Source organism: Microcebus murinus, chromosome 14 (assembly GCF_040939455.1).
Source record: "Microcebus murinus isolate Inina chromosome 14, M.murinus_Inina_mat1.0, whole genome shotgun sequence".
NCBI lineage: Eukaryota > Metazoa > Chordata > Mammalia > Primates > Cheirogaleidae > Microcebus > Microcebus murinus.
In genome coordinates this window covers 24,473,309-24,497,406 of record NC_134117.1, presented here as the reverse complement: position 1 = coordinate 24,497,406, position 24,098 = coordinate 24,473,309, and the positions used below count along the sequence as shown (strand labels likewise).

The 24,098-nt window shown below is 42.1% G+C and overlaps 1 protein-coding gene and 1 long non-coding RNA gene across 5 annotated transcripts in view; one reads left to right on the top strand and one right to left on the bottom strand.

The window, feature by feature from the left end:
• Window positions 1–22,723, bottom strand: part of ARMH3 (armadillo like helical domain containing 3) — a 186,375-nt gene extending 163,652 nt beyond the window's left edge. For 3 of the 4 annotated variants that reach the window (XR_012922829.1, XR_001155313.3, XM_012769443.3), the window contains exons 1-4: window positions 22,549–22,722; window positions 6,998–7,110; window positions 4,885–4,941; window positions 4,630–4,776 (exon numbers count right to left, since the gene is read on the bottom strand). Coding sequence is in view for 2 of the 4 variants with exons in the window: in XM_012769443.3 (XP_012624897.1) it covers window positions 4,630–4,776; window positions 4,885–4,941; window positions 6,998–7,099 (306 nt within the window). In the remaining 2 variants the exon portion in view is untranslated. Of the gene's footprint in view, window positions 1–4,629; window positions 4,777–4,884; window positions 4,942–6,997; window positions 7,111–22,548 lie in introns of all 4 variants that reach the window. The other variant, XM_012769470.3, reaches the window with a different exon arrangement.
• LOC109729412 (uncharacterized) lies at window positions 22,166–23,086 on the top strand. Its single transcript, XR_002221385.2, has 2 exons — window positions 22,166–22,372; window positions 22,718–23,086. It is a non-coding gene; the product is annotated as an uncharacterized LOC109729412 (long non-coding RNA).
• The last annotated feature ends 1,012 nt before the right edge of the window (window positions 23,087–24,098 follow it).

The following is a 24,098-nucleotide window of genomic DNA, read 5'->3' as shown; positions in this document are numbered from 1 at the left end:
TGGGCAACCAATCATTTTAAAGGTCAACGCATGATCCATGCGTAGTCAGCTTGTGCACAGCTTGTGCATCATGGGGATAAAAGGCATGCCGTTGTTCCGGTCGGGGTCCTTGCCTGTGAGAGTGGCCACTGCGTTGGTGCTCTGGGGCTTGGACCCTGGCTAGCCAGAAAATAAACCTCCTCTTGTGTGATTGCAAAAAAAAAAAAATACTGTAAAGCACTTAGAATGGTCCCTGGAACTTTGTTAAAGCTCCAGGGCTAGGCATGGTGCCTCATGCTTGTAATCCTAGCACTTTGGGAGGCTGAGATAGGAGGATTGCTGAGGCCAAGAGTTTGAGACCAGCCTAGTCAACATCATGAGACCCTGTCTCTATAAAAAAACATTTTTAAATTAGTGGGACATGGTAGCACTCGCCTGTCGTCCTAGCTACTTGGGATGCTGAGCCACGAGGTTTGCTTAAGCTCAGAAGTTTCAAGGTTGCAGTGAGCTATGCTCATACCACTGTCCTCCAGCCTGGGCAACAGAGTAAAACCCTGTCTCAAAAAACAAAAACAAAAAAGCTCTAGGAGGCCACACGTGGTGGCTTCCAGAGTGCTGTAATCCTAGCACTCCGGTAGGCCAAGCTCAGGAGTTTGAGACCAGCTTGAGCAAGAGCAAGACCCAGACTCTACTAAAAAATAGAAAAATTAGCCAGGTGTCCTAGTACATGCCCATAGTCCCATCTACTTGGGAGACTGAGGCAGGAAGGTTGCTTGAGCCCAGGAATTTGAGGTTGCAATCAGCTACGATGATACCACTACACTCTGGCCAGGGCAACAAAGCAAGATTCTGTCCCAAAAGAAAAATAGCTCCAGGAATAGTGCCTGGAAGTTTGTTAAAGTTCATTAAACATTAGCTATTATAATATTGTATAATATTTTTATGGGTCACTAAGTGGCTTAATAATGTCAAGTTATAGCACTCTGGGAGGCCAAGGCAGGTGGATCATTTGAGCTCAGGAGTTCGAAACCAGCCTGAGCAAGAGCCAGACCTATCTCTATCAAAAATAGAAAGAAGGGCCGGGCGCGGTGGCTCACGCCTGTAATCCTAGCTCTCTGGGAGGCCGAGGCGGGCGGATTGCTCGAGGTCAGGAGTTCAAAACCAGCCTGAGCAAGAGCGAGACCCCGTCTCTACTATAAAATAGAAAGAAATTAATTGGCCAACTAATATATATACAAAAAATTAGCCGGGCATGGTGGCACATGCCTGTAGTCCCAGCTACTCGGGAGGCTGAGGCAGGAGGATTGCTTGAGCCAGGAGTTTGAGGTTGCTATGAGCTAGGCTGACGCCATGGCACTCACTCTAGCCTGGGCAACAAAGCGAGACTCTGTCTCAAAAAAAAAAAAAAAAAAAAATAGAAAGAAGTTAATTGGACAGCTAAAAATATACAGAAAAAATTAGCCAGGTATGGTGGCACATGCCTGTAGTCCCAGCTACTCAGGAGGCTGAGGCAGAAGGATTGCTTGAGCCCAGGAGTTTGAGGTTGCTATAAGCTAGGCTGACACCACGGCACTCTAGCCTGGGCAACAAGGTGAGACTTTGTCTTAAAAAAATAAAATTAAGGCCGGGCGCTGTGGCTCACACCTGTAATCCTAGCTCTTGGGAGGCCGAGGCGGGCGGATTGCTCAAGGTCAGGAGTTCAAAACCAGCCTGAGCAAGAGCGAGACCCCGTCTCTACTATAAATAGAAAGAAATTAATTGGCCAACTGATATATATATAAAAAAAAATTAGCCGGGCATGGTGGCGCATGCCTGTAGTCCCAGCTACCCGGGAGGCTGAGGCAGAAGGATCACTCGAGCCCAGGAGTTTGAGGTTGCTGTGAGCTAGGCTGACGCCACGGCACTCACTCTAGCCTGGGCAACAAAGCGAGACTCTGTCTCAAAAAAATAAATAAATAAAATTAAATTCAAAAGTCAAGTTATTTCCATTGAAATAAAACAGTTTACAATTCATGCCCACACAATGAGTCACAGCAATTACTGGATGTACAATTTCCAACTTTCATTGAGCCCCTACCTGACAACTCAAAATGTGGAATTTATTGTGCAAAAGGTAAACACAGTTATAGGATAAACATGGTCCATCTTTCTGGGCATCAAGTTAAGAAGTAATTATTATTTTCATTTTACAGATGAGGAAACAGGTCTCACACAGTGATTTGTCTAACTAAGCAAGTCAAACCCAATCTACCAGAAGTTCTAATAAAATTCCTAATTCCATCATGGATTCTTCATATTCTTTTTTTTTTTTTTTTTTTTGAGATAGTCTCGCTTTGTTGCCCAGGCTAGAGTGAGTACCCTGCCATCAGCCTAGCTCACAGCAACCTCAAACTCCTGGGCTCAAGCGATCCTGCTGCCTTAGCCTCCCAAGTAGCTAGGACTACAGGCATGCGCCACAATGCCTGGCAATTTTTTTTTTCTATATATATTAGTTGGCCAATTAATTTCTTTCTATTTTATAGTAGAGACGGGGTCTCGCTCTTGCTCAGGGTGGTTTCGAATTCCTGACCTCAAACAATCCGCCCGCCTCGGCCTCCCAGAGTGCTAGGATTACAGGTGTGAGCCACCACGTCCGGCCTTTTTTTTTTTTTTTAAGAGACAGAGTCTTGCTCTATCACCCCAGCTAGAGAACAGTGGAATGAATCATCAGACCTCAATGCAAGCTCAAACTCCTAGGCTCAGGGGACCCTCAGCCTCCCTAGTAGCTGGGACTAGAAGCACACGCTCCCACACCTGGCTAATTTTTTTTTTTTTTTTTTTGAGACAGAGTCTCACTTTGTTACCGAGGCTAGAGTAAGTGCCGTGGTGTCAGCCTAGCTCACAGCAACCTCAATCTCCTGAGCTCAAGCAATCCTGCTGCTTCAGCCTCTCGAGTAGCTGGGACTACAGGCATGTGCCACCATGCCCGGCTAATTTTTTGTATATATATTTTAGTGGGTCAATTAATTTCTTTCTATTTTTGGTAGAGATGGGGTCTCGCTCAGGCTGGTTTTGAACTCCGGACCTCGAGCGATCCACCCTCCTCGGCCTCCCTGAGTGCTAGGATTACAGGCTTGAGCCACCACACCCGGCCTAATTTTTCTATTTGTTGAAGAGATGGCATCTCACTCTTGCTCAGGCTGGCCTCGAACTCCTGACCTCAAGCAATCCTCCTGCCTCGGCCTCCCAGAATACTAGGATTACAGGGGTGAGCCACGATGCCTGGCTGGATTCTTCATATTCTAAGCTTGTCAATCACTGCCCTAAGTACTCCCAATCTAGACTACACTGGGCCATCTAGATTATAAACTTTAGAAACTTTGTTCACTATTCATTCAATAAAAATTTACTTCTAGAGTATTATCTGCTAGCCACTATTCTCTGTGTATAAGGAATATTCTACACACTAAGAACAAAGTATTAAATAAAACTATCAAAGTCTTTCCCCTCAAGAAATCTATAGTATATCCCCACCATCCAGCCCAATGCCTAGTATAAAACATTATTCAAGAAATAGTTGTTAAGCTGGGCATGGTGGCTCACACCTATAATTCCAGCACTTTGGTGGCCAAGGCAGGAAGATTGCTTGAGGCCAGAGTTTGAGACCAGGCTGGGCAACATAGCTAGACCCCATCTCCATAAAAATTTAAAAATTAGCCAGGTGTGGTAGTCCATACCTGCTACTGCAGAGGTTGAGACAGAAAGATCACTTGAGCCCAGGAGTTTGAAGCTGCAGTGATTTATGATCATACCACTGCACTCCAGCCTGGGCAACAGAGCAAGACCTTGTATCTTTTAAAAAGAAAGAAAGAACTGATCTAGTGAGAAAATACTATACTTAGAATCTCTTCTGATTTTTGCTATCAACTAACCATCCTTGCCTGTTTCCTTTCTACCTCTTCCTTTCTTCAGGTAATACAAGAGGTCTGACCAGGCGAAGTGGCTCAGGCCTGTAAACCTAGCTCTTTGGGAGGCCGAAGCAAGAGGATCACTCAAGGTCAGGAGTTCAAAACCAGCCTGAGCAAGAGTTAGACCCCACCTCTACTATAAATAGAAAGAAATTAATTGGCCAACTAAAAATATATAGAGAAAAAATTAGTCAGGCATGGTGGTGCATGCCTGTAGTCCCACCTACTCAGGTGGCTGAGGTAGAAGGATTGCTTGAGCCCAGGAGTTTGAGGTTGCTGTGAGCTAAGCTGATGCCATGGCACTCTAGCCCAGGCAACAGAGTGAGACTCTGTCTCAAAAAAAAAAAAAAAAATACTCAATATATTCTTCCTAGTGGACATAAGTTTAAAGTTTTTTTAAAAATAGAAAAAAAATTTAAAGAATTAAAAGAAAAATAAATAAGTAAATAAAAAGAATTCTGTCAAACAATCTACTTTGGTGTTGGATCAAACTATACAGACTGACAAGATTACTCCTACAAGCACTGATCTATATAAATAGGAAGATAGCTAAATGAACATAGTATAAACATTTGATTACTTAAAGAAAGAAAAAAGGAAATTTTCATATCTAAAGGCAATTCTACATTCCTCAGTTCCAACAGATGTGTTATAACTCCTTTTTCCTGTTAACCAAGACTGCCCCAAGCTCCCAGCCTTGTACCTGCAATGCATTGACAACTCTAATTGGATGATCCTCTCCTAGAGCCTGGATGCAGTGTTGAAATAAGCAATTAATATTGTCCTTGATCTTCATTAACTCCTCACCATCAAGAGATTCCAACTTGCCTTCTAGGTATTCTAAATTCACCTGCCAAAGAAAATAAAGGGCTGAGTGCATTTTTAGTGAGGCACCTAAAACACATGAGAAGACCATCTTAGCTACCAGGAAAATGCATAGACTGCCACCAAGTCTTACCTTCATGAGAAAGAGCTCCTCCCAAAACCGAGGACTGCACTTACTGGGGTCCTCTGTCTGAAACCAGAACATAAGCACATTCAACTTTCCCAGCTAATACCAAAAGTATTAAGAATACTACACACTGTGGATAGCTGGGGGAAGAAAAAAGAATACTACACATAGTCAACCTTACCTTTCAAAATCAACTTTTAAAATGCTTGGTTATTCTAAATTCTAGTAATGGAGAAGAGAACAATAGCTTTCTGTTTTTGTTTTTCAAATGGAAGACACTGTGCGTGGATATAATGCACAGAAAAGTTGAATAATGGCTCTGCATCAAAAGTTAACGGCTCAAAGAATTTTCCTCAAATATTTCTCTTCTACCAAGAGGTAAACCTAAACATCTGAATAAGTGAGTCACATCATGATATGTCCCCTTTTGCATTGTTTTTACTTTTTAAAAATTTTTCCCCCAGATCTTCCAGAAGAGACCCTCTTGCATTTGTATGTTGCTGTTTTCAAACCTATTTACATATGTGAAATACAATGGCCCATCGAGCCAGGAAGGGTAAATATTATCATTATCCTCCTTTTAGGAAAGTGGGTCCACAAAGTAAAGTAATTTACCCAAGTACATGAGCCAGAATCCAGATCATCTCAGTAATAATTGCAATGGTTTTTACATCATCCTGCATTGACTTACCCTCCTATAGGCATTTAGTTTTCTAAAAGCTTTTAATATGCTCTTTTCTCAATTCAAATTGGTCCAAAATGTTAGCAAAATTATGGTGCTAGAATAAAAAATTTCTTAGCAATAATCTTCAAACAAATTCTAGGAAGTCAGAGGCTTCTGGTTAATATGTAAAATAAGAAAAAGAGAACCCCTACTTTAAAGGAAGGCTAATGACATAAAATCAGCAGGTCAATTGCCCACTATCACCTTACCTTAAGTTGACCTTTCAAAATTACTACCCAGAACGAAAGACTTTCATTAGTTAAGAATTACTGGTCTAAAAATAAAATACTAAGAATCTCTCCTGGATTTTTAACCCAGAATGGCATAGAGAAGCAACATTTCTGGCCTTCTCATAACATCCTCATTTAGTGAATTCTTTCCATCACTTTCTCTCAAGTCCTGCTCCCCAGCCGGGGTCACACTTTGACCTTCACACTTCTGTAATATCATTTTGTTGTCTACACATGAAATTCAGGGAAGTCATGGAGCTGCCAATTCCCATCCCCAAAGCCCACTCAAGCAGGAGTTCTATGTATGCCAAACTTAACAAAGAAAACCCTTAATAGGATCCTAGTACCTACTCAGTTTCTCTATAGCCACCTGTATTAACCTGGGCAATTTTATATCAATTGTCTACATGTCAAACTCTGTTTCTAAGGTGTTTTAGTTGATTGTATTACTTGTATTATTTATAAGGGTTCTTGTCAGAATTAGACCTAATGAATTTAGTGATACATTTAGAACAGTGCCAGGCACATCACAGAAACTCAATATGTGATAACTCTTTTCATAAGTATTATTCTACTTTACATGTACTACTTATGAATAGAATTTCAGAAGGCAAGTACTCCTTCAGGGTATCTAATTACTCTAATCTTCCATTATAGTGTATATTTTACAACACAGACTTGGACCATGGCAATCAACAGTTCTGAAGACCAAAGAAATCCTTGATCCAATTGCTAATAATTCCTGTTATCCCATATAGTTTGAGAATGAGATAGTCTAACTAAGCAATTTTTTTGTTCACCAACAATGTGAGATGGAACATAATAATGTAGCTTTTAAAAATATCTGAAATTTAGAATTCTAGGGCCAAAAGGAATTTCATGGCACATCTAGGATAGAGGAGTCCTTAAGTCAGATCATATGGAAAACAACTCTTCCTTAAAGATATTCAGAAAAGCAGCTTCCCCAGCCCTTCTCACTCCTTGCAATCGTTTCATCATGATCATAATCCCTCCTATGAGAGCTTAATCCTGCCCTCCAGCCCTCTTCCCTTATCTGACCCCCTGAAGAACTTGAAGGTGCCAGACAGGGGTAAGGTTATTTCTCATTTTGGACTAAGAAACTAAGGAGTTAAGCTGTGTAGAATAACAGGGCTCTACACCTTACCATGAAGATCTCATCATACATAAGCACCACTTTCTCCTTTAGTGGCTTTTTGGAGGCTGAAGATTTCCGAAGCAAACCTCCCCGTTTCTCTACCTGTGCCATAGTTAGAGAATCTGTGAAAAGAAAGTCACATTTTAGGGAAGTGAAAATAGTCTATATGATATTATAATGGCAGATATATGTCATTATATACTTGTCCAAACCCATAGAATATAGAACAAGAAGAGTGAATCCTAATATAAACTGTGAACTTTGGGTGATAATGATGTTTAAATGTAAGTTCATCAACTATAACAAATACCACTCTGGTAGGAGATGATGTAAAAGGGGAGGTTGTAGATGTGTGGAGGCAGGGGACATATGGGATATCTCTGTACCTTCCTCTCAATTTTGTTGTGAACCTAACACAACTCTAAAGAAATAGTCTCTTGGCTGGGCGCGGTGGCTCATGCCTATAATCCTAGCACTCTGGGAGGCCAAGGAGGAAGATCATTTGTGGTCAGGAGTTTGAAACCAGCCTGAGCAAGAGCAAGACCCTGTCTCTACTAAAAAAATAGAAAAAAAAATTAGCTTGGCATTGTGGCACATGCCTGTAGTCCCAGCTACTCAGGAAGCTGTGGCAGGAGGATCACTTGAGCCCACTGGAGTGGGCTTGAGTTTGAGGTTGCTGTGAGCTAGGCTGATGCCACCACACTCTAGCCCAGGCAACAGAGTGTGACTGTGTCTCAAAAAAAAAAAAAAAAAGAAAGAAAGTCTTTAAAAAAAAAAAAAAAAAGGAAAGAAAAGAAAGTCACAGTCAGCGCCAGAATGCTCTCCAAGATGCTGGAGAGTCTACTGAAATACCAACCAATGAGAAATTTTTTTAAGAAGAACTGATAAACAACCATGCTATAGAGTTGGTGCATCTGTCCAACACCCTCTCCCTGACGAGGTAATGTCAAGGTTTAAATCATTATTTGGCCTACAGCACAATACATTTTACATCCTTATAACGTGACAATGGACAAGGCTTAAAGAAGGTACAAAACCAAACACAAAAGTGTAACTAGCTCCATCCATAACAGGTCTGGCCATATATTTAAGGCTGACGGAAGGAAGGCTGCAAAGCACACACTGCCCACAGACTGATGGTGAAGTTAAATTTCAAATATTGATCGAGCTTAGGACCATTAAAGCAGGAAGTCTGCTGCAGACTGATGTGCTCCATTGATTTCCCCAAAGTAAGTAGGTCCTCATCACTGCAAAGTACTTGGCCTTCACTGCCTCATAAATCACACTGCACTTGACTGTCTTCAGAAATTCCTCTGGAAAGAGATGCAAGGCAGAAAACAGCAGTTAAGAAGCAAAAAACTAAATCTGAATTCAAAATAACTGAATACTACTTTCAAATTTAATTATATATACTTGTAACACTATTGCAGACCAAACTTCAATGTATTCTTTAATACTATATAAAAGTTCTATGAATCATGCCTAAATTTTTCCATTTGCTTCAAAAATTTTCAATTTTTTTCTCAAGTGAGAATTTGAAATCCCAAAGATCTCCACTATTGATTTATACATACTCCCTAACCTCCCAGGCACTTTCTATTATGAACAAAGTTCCCCTCTCTTGCTCTCTTTTAAATCCTAGGCTATAGCTATGAAACTTAATCTCATGCAATGTCAAGTATGGGGACTAGGAAGGAGCCTGATTTTACTTGCAGAAAAATCCAAAACAGCAGAACTATTTTGTTCAGTGACTTTTAGAAAATGTGTACTATCTTTCAAATTAAAATCAAAATTTTCCTTAAGGAGGAGATTTACCCCAAATGCAAAAGGTTATATCTTAGACATTGTCTTTCTGTAATATATACAACCAAAATAGGAGATTCATCTTTGAGCATACACCAAAGCACAGAAAATTTCCCCCAACCAGATATTAAGCATCTTTAGCAAAGAGACTACATCTTATATTAATACTTTTTTTTTTCTTTTTTTGGGAACAGAGTCTCGCTTTGTTGCCCAGGCTAGAGTGAGCGCCATGGCGTCAGCCTAGCTCACAGCAACCTCAAACTCCTAGGCTCAAGCAATCCTCCTGCCTCAGCCTCCCGAGTAGCTAGGACTACAGGCATGCGCCACCATGCCAGGCTAATTTTTTCTATATATATTAGTTGGCCAATTAATTTCTTTCTATTTATAGTAGAGATGGGGGTCTTGCTCTTGCTCAAGCTGGTTTCAAACTCCTGACCTTGAGCAATCCGCCCCCCTGGGCCTCCCAGAGTGCTAGAATTAGGGCATGAGCCACCGCGCCCAGCCTTAATACTTTTTATGTAAGTAATTGGCTCTTGGTAAATGTTCAATGTATGCTGTTCACTGACTGATTCTGAAATAAGGGGGGGGTACCCTGAAAAGTACGAGGTCAAACCTAAAATTTTAGTAAGACCTATTTCTATCAAGACTTAACTAAGCCCTTGAATTCTATTATGGTTCAGAAAAAAACAAAGGAAAAAATAACAACAACAACAAAAGGAGAAGACTCTTCTGAACAATTTACATTGTATTGATCACGGCTTTGCCTTAAAGCATAAAATACAGCCTCTGTTCAAAATATTCTTGTAAAAAAAAAAAAAACAAACAAACATTCCTGTGTCTTTTAAATAGGTTGTCAAGAGGAAGATGTCCTTATCTGGAGAAAATAAACTGGAAATCAAGAGGATCCTGTTAAATCAAAAGCAATGCAATTCTAAGCTTAGTGGATATAGATCGTGCATGTGCTCAGCTTCAATCAGTTGATTAGCAAGAATAGTGGGAACTGGATGTGAAAAGCACATGTTTATAAACACCCCCCTCAGAGGATTTATAATTGGGTTATAGCTAATCAATGTCCATCTTAAATCTAATAAACTCACTTTCTCTATTTCAGAATCAATGCTTTCTAATAAATAAAAGGGAATAGGGAAAGAGGGAAAAACAATTCTAATCCAAACTACCAAATTTCCTAAGAAATTAAATTATTTTCATCACTCTCCTTTCCATCTGGAATAGGGGGAAATTCAGCCAAGGGCCTCAACTCATTACACTCTGTCATCATCACAGGCAACTGGAATTTACCACCCAAGTTGCCTAAAATATAACTGGAAACTGACAACATAAAGTCTCCTCTTCCTGCCAGCACTTCCACCCAGAGAACACAGCTAACAAGGGTTCCTAGTGTGATGGACTGCGAGAAGCGTGGAACTCTTACAAAAGTTTTCCTTTTGGTCTCAGAAATTAAGCCTGTGCTCTAAAATTTGAAAGTAAAATATCTGATTGGTAGAGCAATAAGTTAAAGTACATCAGTATTGTGAATGTAATCTGTTTACATCCTCCCACTGCTTTTTCCCTCTTTCACAACCATCTCCCCCATTCCCCTGTAGAGAGAACCAGGATCAGCTGAGAAGCTGCAGGACATAATGGAACCAGCAGAACTGAGACTAGAACACAAGTCTCCCAATCAACCAGGTGACACTGACTAAATTACTGTGTTTCCCAATTTCCTCACAAGTAAAACAAGGGGATTGGACTAGACTATTATTTAATTATCTTTTTGGCATCACTGAAATGCCACAAATATATAAGGAGCACCTAAATACTATAAAGCACCAAGGTAAGCACCAGGGGATTGGAGAGGAAATTTCAGACCTGATCCACTGGGAGCTCGCTCTTTACTGGCGTTAACGGTAGGTATCAAGTCAAATACATGAGAAATAAATGGAGGTACAAGGAAAATGCTATGGGACCATAAGGGAGGTAAAGAAGCATTCTATGACTATGCTATAACCCTTGATGATCCAGGCTTTTAAATCCCCTGGCGAAAAATCAAATACAGCAAAGCTGCAGTAATCCCACAGCAATGTCAGCTTAGGCTTTAACACTGTTCCTTAGAAATAAGACATAGGTAAAGTACAAAAAAAAAAAAAAACAAATCAGGCTACTTTTCAATACTAATTTCACCTACTATCCAACTCAGGAATGGCTTCAAATCCCTTCTACTGAATGGTAAATCAATTAAGCCTTTTATTCCTTAATCGGAGCAACTGCTGGCCCTATAACCTACAGCACAACTTCTCTTTGAAAGACTAAAGTCATTTTTAAGATCTATATGTTAAAGCAATCTAGCCACACATTTTTTTTTAAGAGACAGGGTCTCTCTCTGTCACCCAGGCTGGAGTGCAGTGGCATGATCATAGTTCACTTTAACACTGAACTCCAAGTGTAAAAATTTAAAAAAAGAAATATAAAGAAAGAAATAAAACACTGAACCCCTGGGCTTAAGCATTGCTCCCACTTCAGCCTCCCAAGTAGCTAGGACTATAGGTGTGCACCACCACACACGGCTAATTTTTAAAATTTTTTGTCAAGATGGGGTCTGCTATGTTGCCCATGCTGGTCTATTGCTAGGATTACAGGTGTGAGCCATTGCGCCCAGCCTCACACACTTATTTTTTTTATTTATTTTTTTATTTTTTGAGACAGAGCCTCACTTTATTGCCCAGGCTAGGGTGAGTGCCATGGCGTCAGCCTAGCTCACAGCAACCTCAAACTCCTGGGCTCAAGCAATCCTCCTGCCTCAGCCTCCCGAGTAGCTGGGACTACAGGCATGCGCCACCATGCCCGGCTAAGTTTTTCTATATATGTTAGTTGGTCAATTAATTTCTTTCTATTTTTTTTTAGAGTAGAGACGGGGTCTTGCTCAGGCTGGTTTTGAACTCCTGACCTTGAGCAATCCGCCTGCCTCGGTTCACACACTTGTTAAACGCACATCACAGCTGGGTCAGAGCAAGATGGCTGAACAGAAACCTCCAGGGATCATCCCTCTGCAAGAACACCAAATTCAACAACTATCCACGCAAGCAAACACCTTCAGAAGAACCAAAAAATCAGGGGAGTGATCATACTACCTGGTTTTAACATTCTATCAAGGAAAGAGGCATTGAAGAAGGTAGAAAAGACAATCTTGCATTGCCTACTACACTCTTCCCCAACCCCCCAGCAGTGTGGCACCAACTCACAAGTGAAGAGAGAAACTGTGTGCCTGGGGGAGGAAGAGTGAAGTGATTGTGGGACTTTTCACTGAAACTCAGAGCCACCCTGGGGAACACAGCATAGGGCAGAATTCTATCGGTGCCCATAGAGGGAGCATTAAGACCAGCCTGGCCAGAGGGAAATCCTCCGCCCCAAAACCCAAGTTCCCCCTAGCCCCACCACTGGCTGACAAAAACAGCCTGGGGTCTGGACTAAATTCATAAGGCAGTTGGGCCACAAATGCTGCAGTCCTTGGACGACAACTGTGGTTGTGCTGGCCCAGAGCCAGTGGACTTGAGGTGCACGTGACCCAGTGAGACACAGCAGCAGTGGCCAACCCTGCGTCACCCCTTCCCCCAACTCCAGGCAGCAGCACAGAGAGCATCTTCTTCCATTTGGGGAAAGGAAAGGGAAGAGTTCAGAGGACTTTGTTTTGCAACTTGGATACCAGCTCAGCCACAGTAAAAAAAATGTACCAACCAGACTCCTAAAGCTCCCGAGTGCAGGCCTTAACTCCTGGATGGCATTTCTGGATCATCCCTGGGCCAGAAGGAAACATGCTTCCCTGAAGGGAATGACCCAGTGCTGGCAGGATTCACCACCTGTTGGCAAAAGGAGCCCTTGGGCTTTAAGTAAACATCACAGGTGGCCAGACAACAGTCACTACTGGCTTTAGGTGAGACTGGGCTGGCTTCAGGTGTGACCTGAAGCTGATGGCAAAGGAGTACCCATATCACTCCTTCCCCAACTCCAGCACAAAGAATGAAGGAAGAGAGTGAGGGACTTTGGTAATCCAGGGAATTCTCCCCTATCTTACCCAAGTCTACCAAGGTGGTACCACCAAGAATCTGCAAGAGTCACAACATTATCAGGCTTGGGGTACTTCCAGTGCTGATACGGTGGCAGGGACCAAAGACTTATATCACAACACTCAATTCCCTTTGAATATCTGGAAGTCTTCTCAAGAAGGACAGGTTCAAACAAGCCCAGATTGTGAAGATTAAAACAAATACCTAACTCTTCAATGTCCAGACACTGGCAAACATCCATAAGCATCAAGAACGTACAAGAAAACATGACCTTGGCCGGGCGCGGTGGCTCACGCCTGTAATCCTAGCACTCTGGGAGGCCGAGGCGGGCGGATTGCTCAAGGTCAGGAGTTCAAAACCAGCCTGAGCGAGACCCCGTCTCTACCATAAAAATAGAAAGAAATTAATTGGCCAACTAATATATATAATATAAAAATCAGCCGGGCATAGTGGCTTGTGCCTGTAGTCCCAGCTACTCGGGAGGCTGAGGCAGGAGGATCACTTGAGCCCAGGAGTTTGAGGTTGCTGTGAGCTAGGCTGATGCCACGGCACTCACTCTAGCCTAGGCAAGAAAGCGAGACTCTGTCTCAAAAAAAAAAAAAAAAAAAAAAAAAAAAAAAAAAGAAAACATGACCTTGATGGATTGATGCTAAAAAAATAAAAAAATAAAATAAAAATAGAAAAATAAAATATGACCTCACCAAAAAACTAAGTAAGGTACCAGTGACCAATCCTGGAGTGATAGGGAGATACGTTTCCTTTCAGATAAAGAATTCAAAATAGCTGTCCTGAAGTTCAATGAACTTCAAGACAACACAGAGAAGGAATTCAAAAGCCTATCAGAGAAATTTAACAAAGAGATTGAAATTAAAAAAAAAAAATCAAGCAGAAATTCTGGAGCTTAAGAATTCAACTGACAAACTGAGAAATGCATCAGTCTCTCAACAGCAGAACTGACCAAGCAGAAGAAAGAAATCAGTGAGCTTAAAGACAGGCTATTTGAAAATACACAGTCGGCCGGGCGCTGTGGCTCACGCCTGTAATCCTAGCTCTTGGGAGGCCGAGGCGGGCGGATTGCTCAAGGTCAGGAGTTCAAAACCAGCCTGAGCAAGAGCGAGACCCCGTCTCTACTATAAATAGAAAGAAATTAATTGGCCAACTGATATATATATAAAAAATTAGCCGGGCATGGTGGCGCATGCCTGTAGTCCCAGCTACTCGGGAGGCTGAGGCAGGAGGATCGCTTGAGCCCAGGAGTTTGAGGTTGCTGTGAGCTAGGCTGACGCCACGGCACTCACTCTAGCCTGGACAACAAAGTGAGACTCTGTCTCAAAAAAAAAAAAAAAAAAAAAAAAAAAAAAAAAATACACAGTCAGAAGAGAAAAAAGAATAAAGAAGAATGAAGCATGCCTACAAGATCCTGAAAATAGCCTCAAAAGGGCAAATCTAAGAGTTATTAGCCTTAAAAAGGAGGGAGAGAGAGACTGGGGTAGAAAGTTTATTCAAAAAATTTGTAACAGAGAACTTTCCAGAACCTAGAGAAAGATATCAATATTCAAGTACAAGAAGGTCAAAGAATATTAAGCAGATTTAACCCAAAGAAGATTACCTCTAAGCATTTAATAATTAACCTCCCAAAAGTCACAGATAAAGAAAAGGTTCTAAGGAAGCAAGAAAAAACATATAAAGGAGCTCCAATACATCTGGCAGCAGACTTCTCAGTGGAAACCTTACAGACCAGGAGACAGTAGCATGACATATCCCAAGTGCTAAAGGAAAAAAATAACTTAGCCCTAGAATATTATATCCTACAAAAATATTCCTCTGGCCGGGCGCGGTGGTTCACGCCTGTAATCCTAGCTCTTGGGAGGCCGAGGCGGGCGGATTGCTCAAGGTCAGGAGTTCAAAACCAGCCTGAGCAAGAGCGAGACCCCGTCTCTACTATAAATAGAAAGAAATTAATTGGCCAACTGATATATATATAAAAAAAAATTAGCCGGGCATGGTGGCTCATGCCTGTAGTCCCAGCTACTCGGGAGGCTGAGGCAGAAGGATCGCTCGAGCCCAGGAGTTTGAGGTTGCTGTGAGCTAGGCTGACGCCACGGCACTCACTCTAGCCTGGAGAACAAAGTGAGAGACTCTGTCTCAAAAAAAAAAAAAAAAAAATTCCTCAAACATGAAGGAAAATGCTTTCCCAGATAAACAAAGGCTAAGGGATTTCACTCACACCTATAATCCTAGCACTCTGGGAGGCTGAGGCAGGCGGATTCCTCAAGGTCAGGAGTTCAAAATGAGCCTGAGCAAGAGAGAGACCCTGTCTCTACTATAAATAGAAAGAAATTAATTGGCCAACTAAAATATATATATATATATATATACAGAAAAAATTAGCCAGGCATGGTGGCGCATGCCTGTAGTCCCAGCTACTCGGGAGGCTGAGGCAGGAGGATTGCTTGAGCCCAGGAATTTGAGGTTGCTGTGAGCTAGACTGACACCACGGCACTCACTCTAACCTGGGCAACAAAGTGAGACTCTGTCTCAAAAAAAAAAATTATTCACTACTTATTGCCTCCTAAAAATAAAATAAAATAAAATAAAATAAAATAAAATAAAATAAAATAAAATAAAATAAAATAAAATAAAATAAAAAAAAGCTAAGGGATTTCATAACACCAGATCTGTCCTACAAGAAATGTTAAAAGCACATCACTTCACATCCTTGCAGGATGAAGTGGTCAAACCTAAAGCCACAACTCTTCAAATGTCTAATATACAAGGAATGCTAGTTACACTTAGGTGGTTGGTTATTTATTTATCTTATTGTCTTCTTGAGCACAATGCTTACCCTAGCACCAGAAAATGAATTTAATAGGAACTCACTCTAATTTCCTGGGAGTTAGCACAATTAACACAGTTAATCTATCAGAAGTCTTGGGTTTTAGGCCCAATTCTTATACACTCTTTCTATAAGCTTAAATTTCTTTTCTCTCCCTGGGCCTCAATTTGCCAATCTGTAAAAGGAAGCAATGGGACATCTCTCTGCAGGCTTCCAAATTTAATGGTCTGGAGTTCTAAGTTGACATTTGTAATGGACTGCTAGCAAGTTACCACCCTCTCTTCACATTGAGGCAGACTCAAAAACAACTGCTGCAGCTAGATGCCACGGTAAACATCCTAAAACACTTCAACCAGTATATAAGAAAAGAAAAAGGAGAGAAGAGACAAAAGGAAATGAAAAGAGGAAAATGAATAAAATTAAATGTGCCCACAACTTATAAAGAAAAAACATGTATAGACCTGGCATTCATCCATTCATTCAAAAAATATTTATTGGCCACATGCAGTGGTTCATGCCTATAATCTTAGCACTTTGAGAGGCTGAGGTGGAAGGACTGCTTGAGTTCAGGAGTTCGAGACCAGCCTGAGCAAGAGTGACCTCATCTCTACAAAAATAAAAAAAAATAGCTGAAGTGCTGGCACATGCCTGTAGGCTTAGCTACTTGGGAGGCTGAGGCAGACACATCGCTTGAGCCAGGAGTTTGAGGTTGCAGTGAGCTATGATGACACTACTGCACTCTAGCCCAGGTGACAGAACAGGACCCTGTCTCCAGAAAAGAAAAATTTATTGAGCAACTGTTTAGGTGCCAGGCACTAGGGATGCAGCAGTGAACAAGACAGAAGAGACTCCTGCTCTCACAGAATTTTCACTCTAATTGAAGGCGGACAGACAAGTAAGATAAACTGAGACAGTGGTAAGTGCCTTGAAGACAAATTGCCTAGGCGACTACTTTAGATTGAGAGATCAAAGTAGGCCTTCATATTTGGGCTGAGATCTGGAATAACAGGAAGGACCAGCCAAGTGAAAATCTTGGGAAAAATATTCCAGAAGGAGGGAATGGCAAGTGCAAAGACCCCAAGATTTTAACATACTTGACATGTTCAAAAAACAGAAGTGCCAGTATACCTAGAGCATGAACAGTCCCTTTTTGAAATGTTTTTATAAAGTTTATTAAAGCGAGTGTTTTGTGTTTGTGAATTTTTTAAATATATAAGGAGAATTCAAATAGCCATAAGTGATAGAATGGGAATATTATGGTATATTCATACGACAGAATATTAATGCAAAAATTTAAGGCCAGAAATTAAAGGCTTATGCCTTTAATCCTAGTGCTTTGAGAGGCTGAGGCAAGAGGATTACTTAAGGACAAAAGTTTGAGACCAGCCTGAGCAACATAACAAGAAACAATTTGTAAGAAAAAAAATTTTTTTTTTTTGAGACAGAGTCTCGCTTTGTTGCCCAGGCTAGAGTGAGTGCCATGGCATCAGCCTAGCTCACAGCAACCTCAAACTCCTGGGCTCAAGCGATCCTTCTGCCTCAGCCTCTCAGGTAGCTGGGACTACAGGCATGAGCCACCATGCCCGGCTAATTTTTTATATATATATATTAGTTGGCCAATTAATTTCTTTCTATTTATAGTAAAGACGGGGTCTTGCTCTTGCTCAGGCTCGTTTTGAACTCCTGACCTCGAGCAATCCACCGGCCTCGGCCTCCCAGAGTGCTAGGATTACAGGCGTGAGCCACCACGCCGGGCCTGTAAGAAAAATTTTTAAATTAGCCAGACTTGGGGGCATGTGTCTGCAGTCCCAGCTACTTGAAAGGTTGAGGCAAGAGGATCGCTTGAGCCCAGGAGTTTGAGGTTGCAGTGAGCTGAGATGATGCCACCACACTCTAGCTCATGCAACAGCTTGAGACCCTGTCTCAAAAAACAAAATTAAAAGAACAAATATGGCCGGGCGTGGTGGCTCACGCCTGTAATCCTAGCTCTCTGAGAGGCCGAGGAGGGCGGATTGCTCGAGGACAGGAGTTCAAAACCAGCCTGAGCAAGAGTGAGACCCCGTCTCTACTATAAATAGAAAGAAATTAACTGGCCAACTAATATATATAGAAAAAATTACCAGGCATGGTGGTGCATGCCTGTAGTCCCAGCTACTCGGGAGGCTGAGGCAGTAGAATTGCTTGAGCCCAGGAGATTGAGGTTGCTGTGAGCTAGGCTGATGCCACAGCACTCACTCTAGCCTGGGCAATAAAGTGAGACTCTGTCTCAAAAAAAAAAAAAAAAAAAAGAACAAATTATTGATACATGAAACAACATGGATAAATCTCACAGAAAACATTGAATGAAAAATGTCCAGAATAAAAGAGTACAATATGATGATGCCATTTATATAAAGTTTAAAAAGGCAAAATTGGGGGGCGTGGTAGCTCATGCCTGTAATCCTAGCACTCTGGGAGGCCCAGGCGGGTGGATTGCTCGAGGTCAGGAGTTCAAAACCAGCCTGAGCAAGACCCTGTCTCTACTAAAAATGGAAAGAAATTAATTGACCAACTAAAAATATATAAACAAAAAATTAGCCGGGCATGGTAGCACATGCCTGTAGTCTCAGCTACTCGGGAGGCTGAGGCAGTAGGATCGCTTGAGCCCAGGAGACTGAGGTTGCTGTGAGCGAGGCTGATGCCACGGCACTCACTCTAACCTGGGCAACAAAGTGAGACTCTGTCTCAAAAAATAAAAATAAAAAAGGCAAAATTAATCTATGGTGACAGAGGTCAGAATAGTGGAGGGATGATGAGTGGGAGGGAAGCACAGTGAAGCCTTCTGAGGTGCTGAAAATGTGCTCAATCTTGAACTAAGTAGAGGTCACACAAATGGGGGCATGTGTTAAAAAAATAATTAAGTTGTACACCTCACATTATGGATATTATTCTTTAATCTAAAAAAAAGCACATGGGTGTTCACATATATGTGAAATTTAACAGCACCCACACAGAACACTAGTACAGAGGTTAGTACAGACCCCAGACTTAAAACATTCAGGACATCAATCTAAAACAACCAGAGGTCGAGTACAGTGGCTCATGCCTGTAATCCCAGCACTTTGGGAGGTCAAGGAGGATCATTTGAGGCCAGGAGCTTGAGACCAGCCTGAGCAACACAGCCCTTGACCCTGTTTCTACAAAAAAATAACAAAATTAGCCAAGTACAGTAATGTACACCTGTTGTCCTAGCTACTCAGGAGGCTGAGGTGGGATGATCACTTGAACCCAATAATTTGAGGCTGTAGTGAGGCTATGATCACCACCATACTCTAGCCTTGGCAACAAAGCAAGACCCTGCCTCTAAAAAAAAAAAAGGTAATAATAATAATAATACATAACATTACTGAGTACTCTCTATAAACTTTGTACTGTTCTCAGTGCTTTAAATATATTGTTTTGGGGGTTGTGGGGGGACAATCTCTCTCAGTTGCCCCAAGTAGAGTGCAGTGGCATCATCATAGCTCACTGCAACCTCAAACTCCTAGGCTCAAGTGATCCTCCTGCCTCAGCCTCCTCAGTAGTTGGGACTACAGGTGCACAAGACACATGGCTAATTTTTCTATTTTCAGTAGAGACAGGGTCTCTTACTCAGGTCGAGGTCAGGAGTTCAAAACCAGCCTGAGCAAGACCCTGTCTCTACTAAAAATGGAAAGAAATTAATTGACCAACTAAAAATATATATACAAAAAATTAGCCGGGCATGGTGGCACATGCCTGGAGTCTCAGCTACTCGGGAGGCTGAGGCAGCTTGATCTTACTCAGGCTGATCTTAAACTCCTAAGCTCAAGCAATCCTTCCACATCAGTCTTCCAGAGTGCTAGGATTACAGATGTGAGCCACCGTGCCCAGCCTAAATACATTGTATTTAATCCCTACAATAATCAGATGAAATAGGCACTATCATCTTAATTTTACAATGAGGATTTTACTTTGCCCAACGTAACACCACTCAAAAGTGGTAAAGGAACTATATCTTTATTTCTGGTAGCCTCTCCCCATCAGAATGTCCTATCAGGGCAAAAAATCAGGTGGCAATTAGTGGAACATTAATAACCAGATTCAGTTAAATTCAATTCTATGGAAACTCCAAACTGATATCTATAATATCAATGTTCCTACTTTATCCAAGAAAAGGCAGTCAACTCAGGATGCCTGGCAGGCATCATCCTTACTGTCTAGATGCTAAGACAGAACCAGACTGATTAAATAAGAACACGAGCCATTATAAAGCAAGGTCCATATCTTGTGTGTGCTCTGGACAGAGCTAATCTCAGAGTTGGTGTTTAGCCTATACTTAAAAGTGGAAGTAACTCAGGAACTTTCCTGAGATAAGCAGCAAGTGGCAAAACCAGGAATTTTCCAATCTATGGTGTCAGCCATAGTCTGTACCCACTACACGTAAACTAGCTTCAGAGAGTTCAATCCAGTCCCATCAGCATCTCCTGAGTTTGCCTAGTGTCACAAACTAATAATGCAGATGAAGAGGTTTAAATAAAAATAACCACCTCAGGTTCCCTTTCAAATCATCTTACTCAAGAAGGAATGCATTTAATTTCAAAAGGAAGAACCAACCCCAAATTGACAGGATTTCAGGAAATTCTGATTGAAAACCATATTTTTTCTGACAATTCCCAGAATGAGAATTTATTGTAAGACCCTCTTCTCTAATAAGCAGGAAACTTTTGTAAATTAATACTATCTCCTGCTCAAACCCTGAACTCAAAGAACACAATGTCACTTGTATCTTCTCATTTCCTTTCCTGTTGAACCATACAAGCCTCATGACTACCACCTAAGTATAAAGTGAAAACTATAGCCTGGGCACAGTGGCTCACTCCTGCAATCTCAGCACTTTTGGAGGATAAGGTGGGAGGATTGCTGAGGGCAGGAATTCGAGACCAGCCTGGGCAACACAGAGAGACCCTATCTCTACAAAAAATTAAAAAATTAGCCGGGCATGGTGGCACACACCTGGGATCCTAGCTACTCAGGGGAAGCTGAGGTGAAAGGGTGGCTTGAGCCTAGGAGTTTGAGACTTCAATGAGCTATGATCATATCACTGGGCTCTAGCCTGGGGTGACAGAGACCCTGTCTCTGGAAAAGCAAAACAAAACAAAACAAAAAACTCAATGGCTCTCTAGTCCCCAGTTTCTACTTTTTTTTTTTTTTTTTGTAGAACACCTGAAAGTCATCCCAGTTTCTTTTCAGTCTCACTTCCTAGCAATTTCCCCCACCACATATCCTATTTTTGACAAATTTCTGACAGTTAAAACACTAGATTATTTTTTTCCCTCACCCCTTCACCATGTCTTTGGGAATGCTATTCTCTCAAAATGGAATGTCTTTCTTACTTGTGAAGCTCCTATTCATCCTTCAACACCAACTCAAATATTTTTTCCCTGCAAAGATTTCCCTGTCTCTCCCAAGCAATGACAGTATTCCCGTCACACTGTATAAATACCTTTATATGGATATATTAACACACAGCACTACAGAAATTCATCTAAATATGTCTCCTTAATGTCCTTCTGGAAAGATACTCATTATCTCTAATCTCAGTATTTGTTACATAGTAAGTACTCAATAAATGTGTGATGAACAAACACTTCACCCTCATGGATCAATTTGTCATTTAGCCATTCTCCCAAAATTTTATGGATTCCTAAACTATGCGTTATGTGAAATTCCAAATTTTGTAACAACTGCATTAGGGTTTTCAATTTTTTTTAATTACACAAATGTTGAACAAGTGAATAAAATATAATAAAAATCCAATGAAAACAATTTAAAACCTTCTCTATTCAATAAAAATGGAAATTTCCCCCTTTACAATTCTAACAAGGATCTACCTTTCCCTAGACTTTGATCTGATGATATCCTGAAAGCCTTCATATAGAAACTACTGTGCACACAAATCAAACTGAAGGTACACCCAAAATAATTCCAATTGTGCTAAGGGCTGAGACACAAATCATATTTGCCCTGGTTTACAAAGTAACTGAGATAATAAAGATAGTAAAGAAACAGATCTCGTTAAGCTCAAAACTTTTTCTGGAGAGGAAGAACTGGGGAGAGTCTGAAGATCCAGAAACATTTAATGGGGCCTGGCCCAAGTTTCCGCTTCCCCATTCACCAGAGGCAACACTCCTCAGCTTCTGATAGCTCTCCTTCCCCAGGGAATCAGTTTTCTTCTTGTTTCTTCCCCACACCTGCCTGGGAACAGGTTCTTTTCCGGGGCTCTCACCAAGCAACCCCAAGAAAATACAGTAGCTTCACTGGTTCAGGTTGAAGAGTGGGCTAAAGCCTGTCAGTCAGAGACTGGAGGGGGACGGGATAAGGGCCCTTCCGGAACACCTGGAGTCTTCAGACGGACCAGCCTTCTTCTAGTCTTTCTCGGAGGTCTGCCCCATGCCCGCACCCCAGAGCCAGGTACGATCTGAGAGAGGCTCTCGAGGCAGCTGGAAGAGTCGAGGTCAGCCCCTGCTGGGGTCAAAGGTCAGCGCCTCGGCTACCAGAAGGCCCCAGCAGGAACGAGGAGAGGGAGAGACGTGCCTGGGACCAGCGGCTGGAGGAGCGAGGCCGCTACTCTCTTGGCTCGGCCACGGCCGGGCCCATTCCTCCCAGCCACACACAGCCTCAGCAGTAATTCTCCCTCCCTCCCTCCCTCAACCCCCCGCCGCACCGCCCCTCGTCACCCTGTAGTCCCCGCGGCAAGCGCAGGCTCCGCCCCCAGAGCTGCCTCAGGGCCAAGGCCTAGTATGGCTGGACCCGCAGGGGTTGGCCAGGTCCGAGGACCGGGCCGGGCTGGCGCCGCTTACCGAGCTCACGGCTCCTCCTCCACCACCACCCGCGCCGCTCCCGGGCTCGCTCGCTCCCGACGCCACCAACGCTGCCGCTGCTCCGGGCTCACGGGCGCGCTCCCGACCTCCCCGACCCTTTCCCCGTCCCGCCGCCCCCCGCCGGGTCCTAAAGCCCGTCTCGTAATAGGTTCCTCCTCGCCGGCCTCCTCAGACTGGCTCTGACCAGGATTCCCAGCAAACATCGCAAAGACTACAACTCCCGGAAGGCATCGCGAGAAAGAAATTAGCGAAGGAAACATCTATTGAGGGCCTGCTGGAATCGAGTCGCAATAGCAGGTTTTTGAAATATGGCTGACTCTTTGAACTCGGCAGTTCTTCTTCTAGGAATAAATGCATCCTCTAGAAATACTTCCAAAGTTTGGAAAAGTGTATACACCAGGATGTTTATTGCAACCTTGTAAGTGAAAGATTGGAAACAAACTCATTCATTCAACAAATATGTATGTGCCTAATATATGTGCAGCACCATGTAAAGCTATGTTAACTTGGCAAATAACCTCTCTGAGTCTCTGAGTTTTTTATATGCAAATGGAAGATTGAAACAGATGTGCCAGGTATCCACTGTGTGTGTATGTATGTGTATGTGTGTGTGTTTCAATCCTTGTAATGGATAGGTTCTTCACAGATGAGAAAACAAAAGTTTCTGAGTGATTAAATAGCTTGCCTGATGTTCTAGAGTTAGAATGAGATGAAGAGTTGAATCCAGATTTATCAGAAAAGAGCTCTTAAACCAGAGGCTCAGGTTCTTTCTTGGTAGATTTTTCTTCTCTTATACACAAGAGTGTATAAAACATCATTAGCAAATTAAACTTTTTTCAAAAATCTGGACCCTAATAGAATATAAAAGAGTGGGAAGGGGCAAGAGGAAAGTATCACGAGGTGAACTCTAATAGTTCTTAAATACCACTTAGGCCTGGGCGCAGTGGCTCAAGCCTGTAATCCTAGCACTCTGGGAGGCAAAGGCAGGAGGATTGCTTGAGTTTTTTAGGAGTTTGAGACCAGCCTGAGCAAGAGTGAGACCCTCATCTCTACTAAAAATAGAAAGAAATTAGCCAAATAACTAAAACAGAAAAAATTAGCCTGGCATGGTGGCACGTGCCTGTAGTCCCAGCTACTTGGGAACCTGAGGCAGAAGGGTTGCTTGAGCCCAGGAGTTTGAGGTTGCTATGAGTTAGGCTGACACCACAGCCCTCTAGGTGGGGCAACAGAATGAGACTCTTGTCTCAAAAAACAAACAAAAAAAACCCCACCACTTAAGAGCCTGAAAGAATCCTGCTCCAGACCTGATTTCTTTTCAACAAAATTTTGTTCCATACCTAGTGAATACTCAATCATAGGAGTAGTAAAAAGAAAACAAATTAGAATTCCAAGGTTATATTTTAACAAGGTGATAGATGCAGAGATAGAGATATGTACAATTAAGTGTTTTAAATATCAGTGAATTATCAAGGACAGGCTTACAAAGGTTCAAATTGTAAATACCTTGAAAATTCAGAAAAGGGAAAATT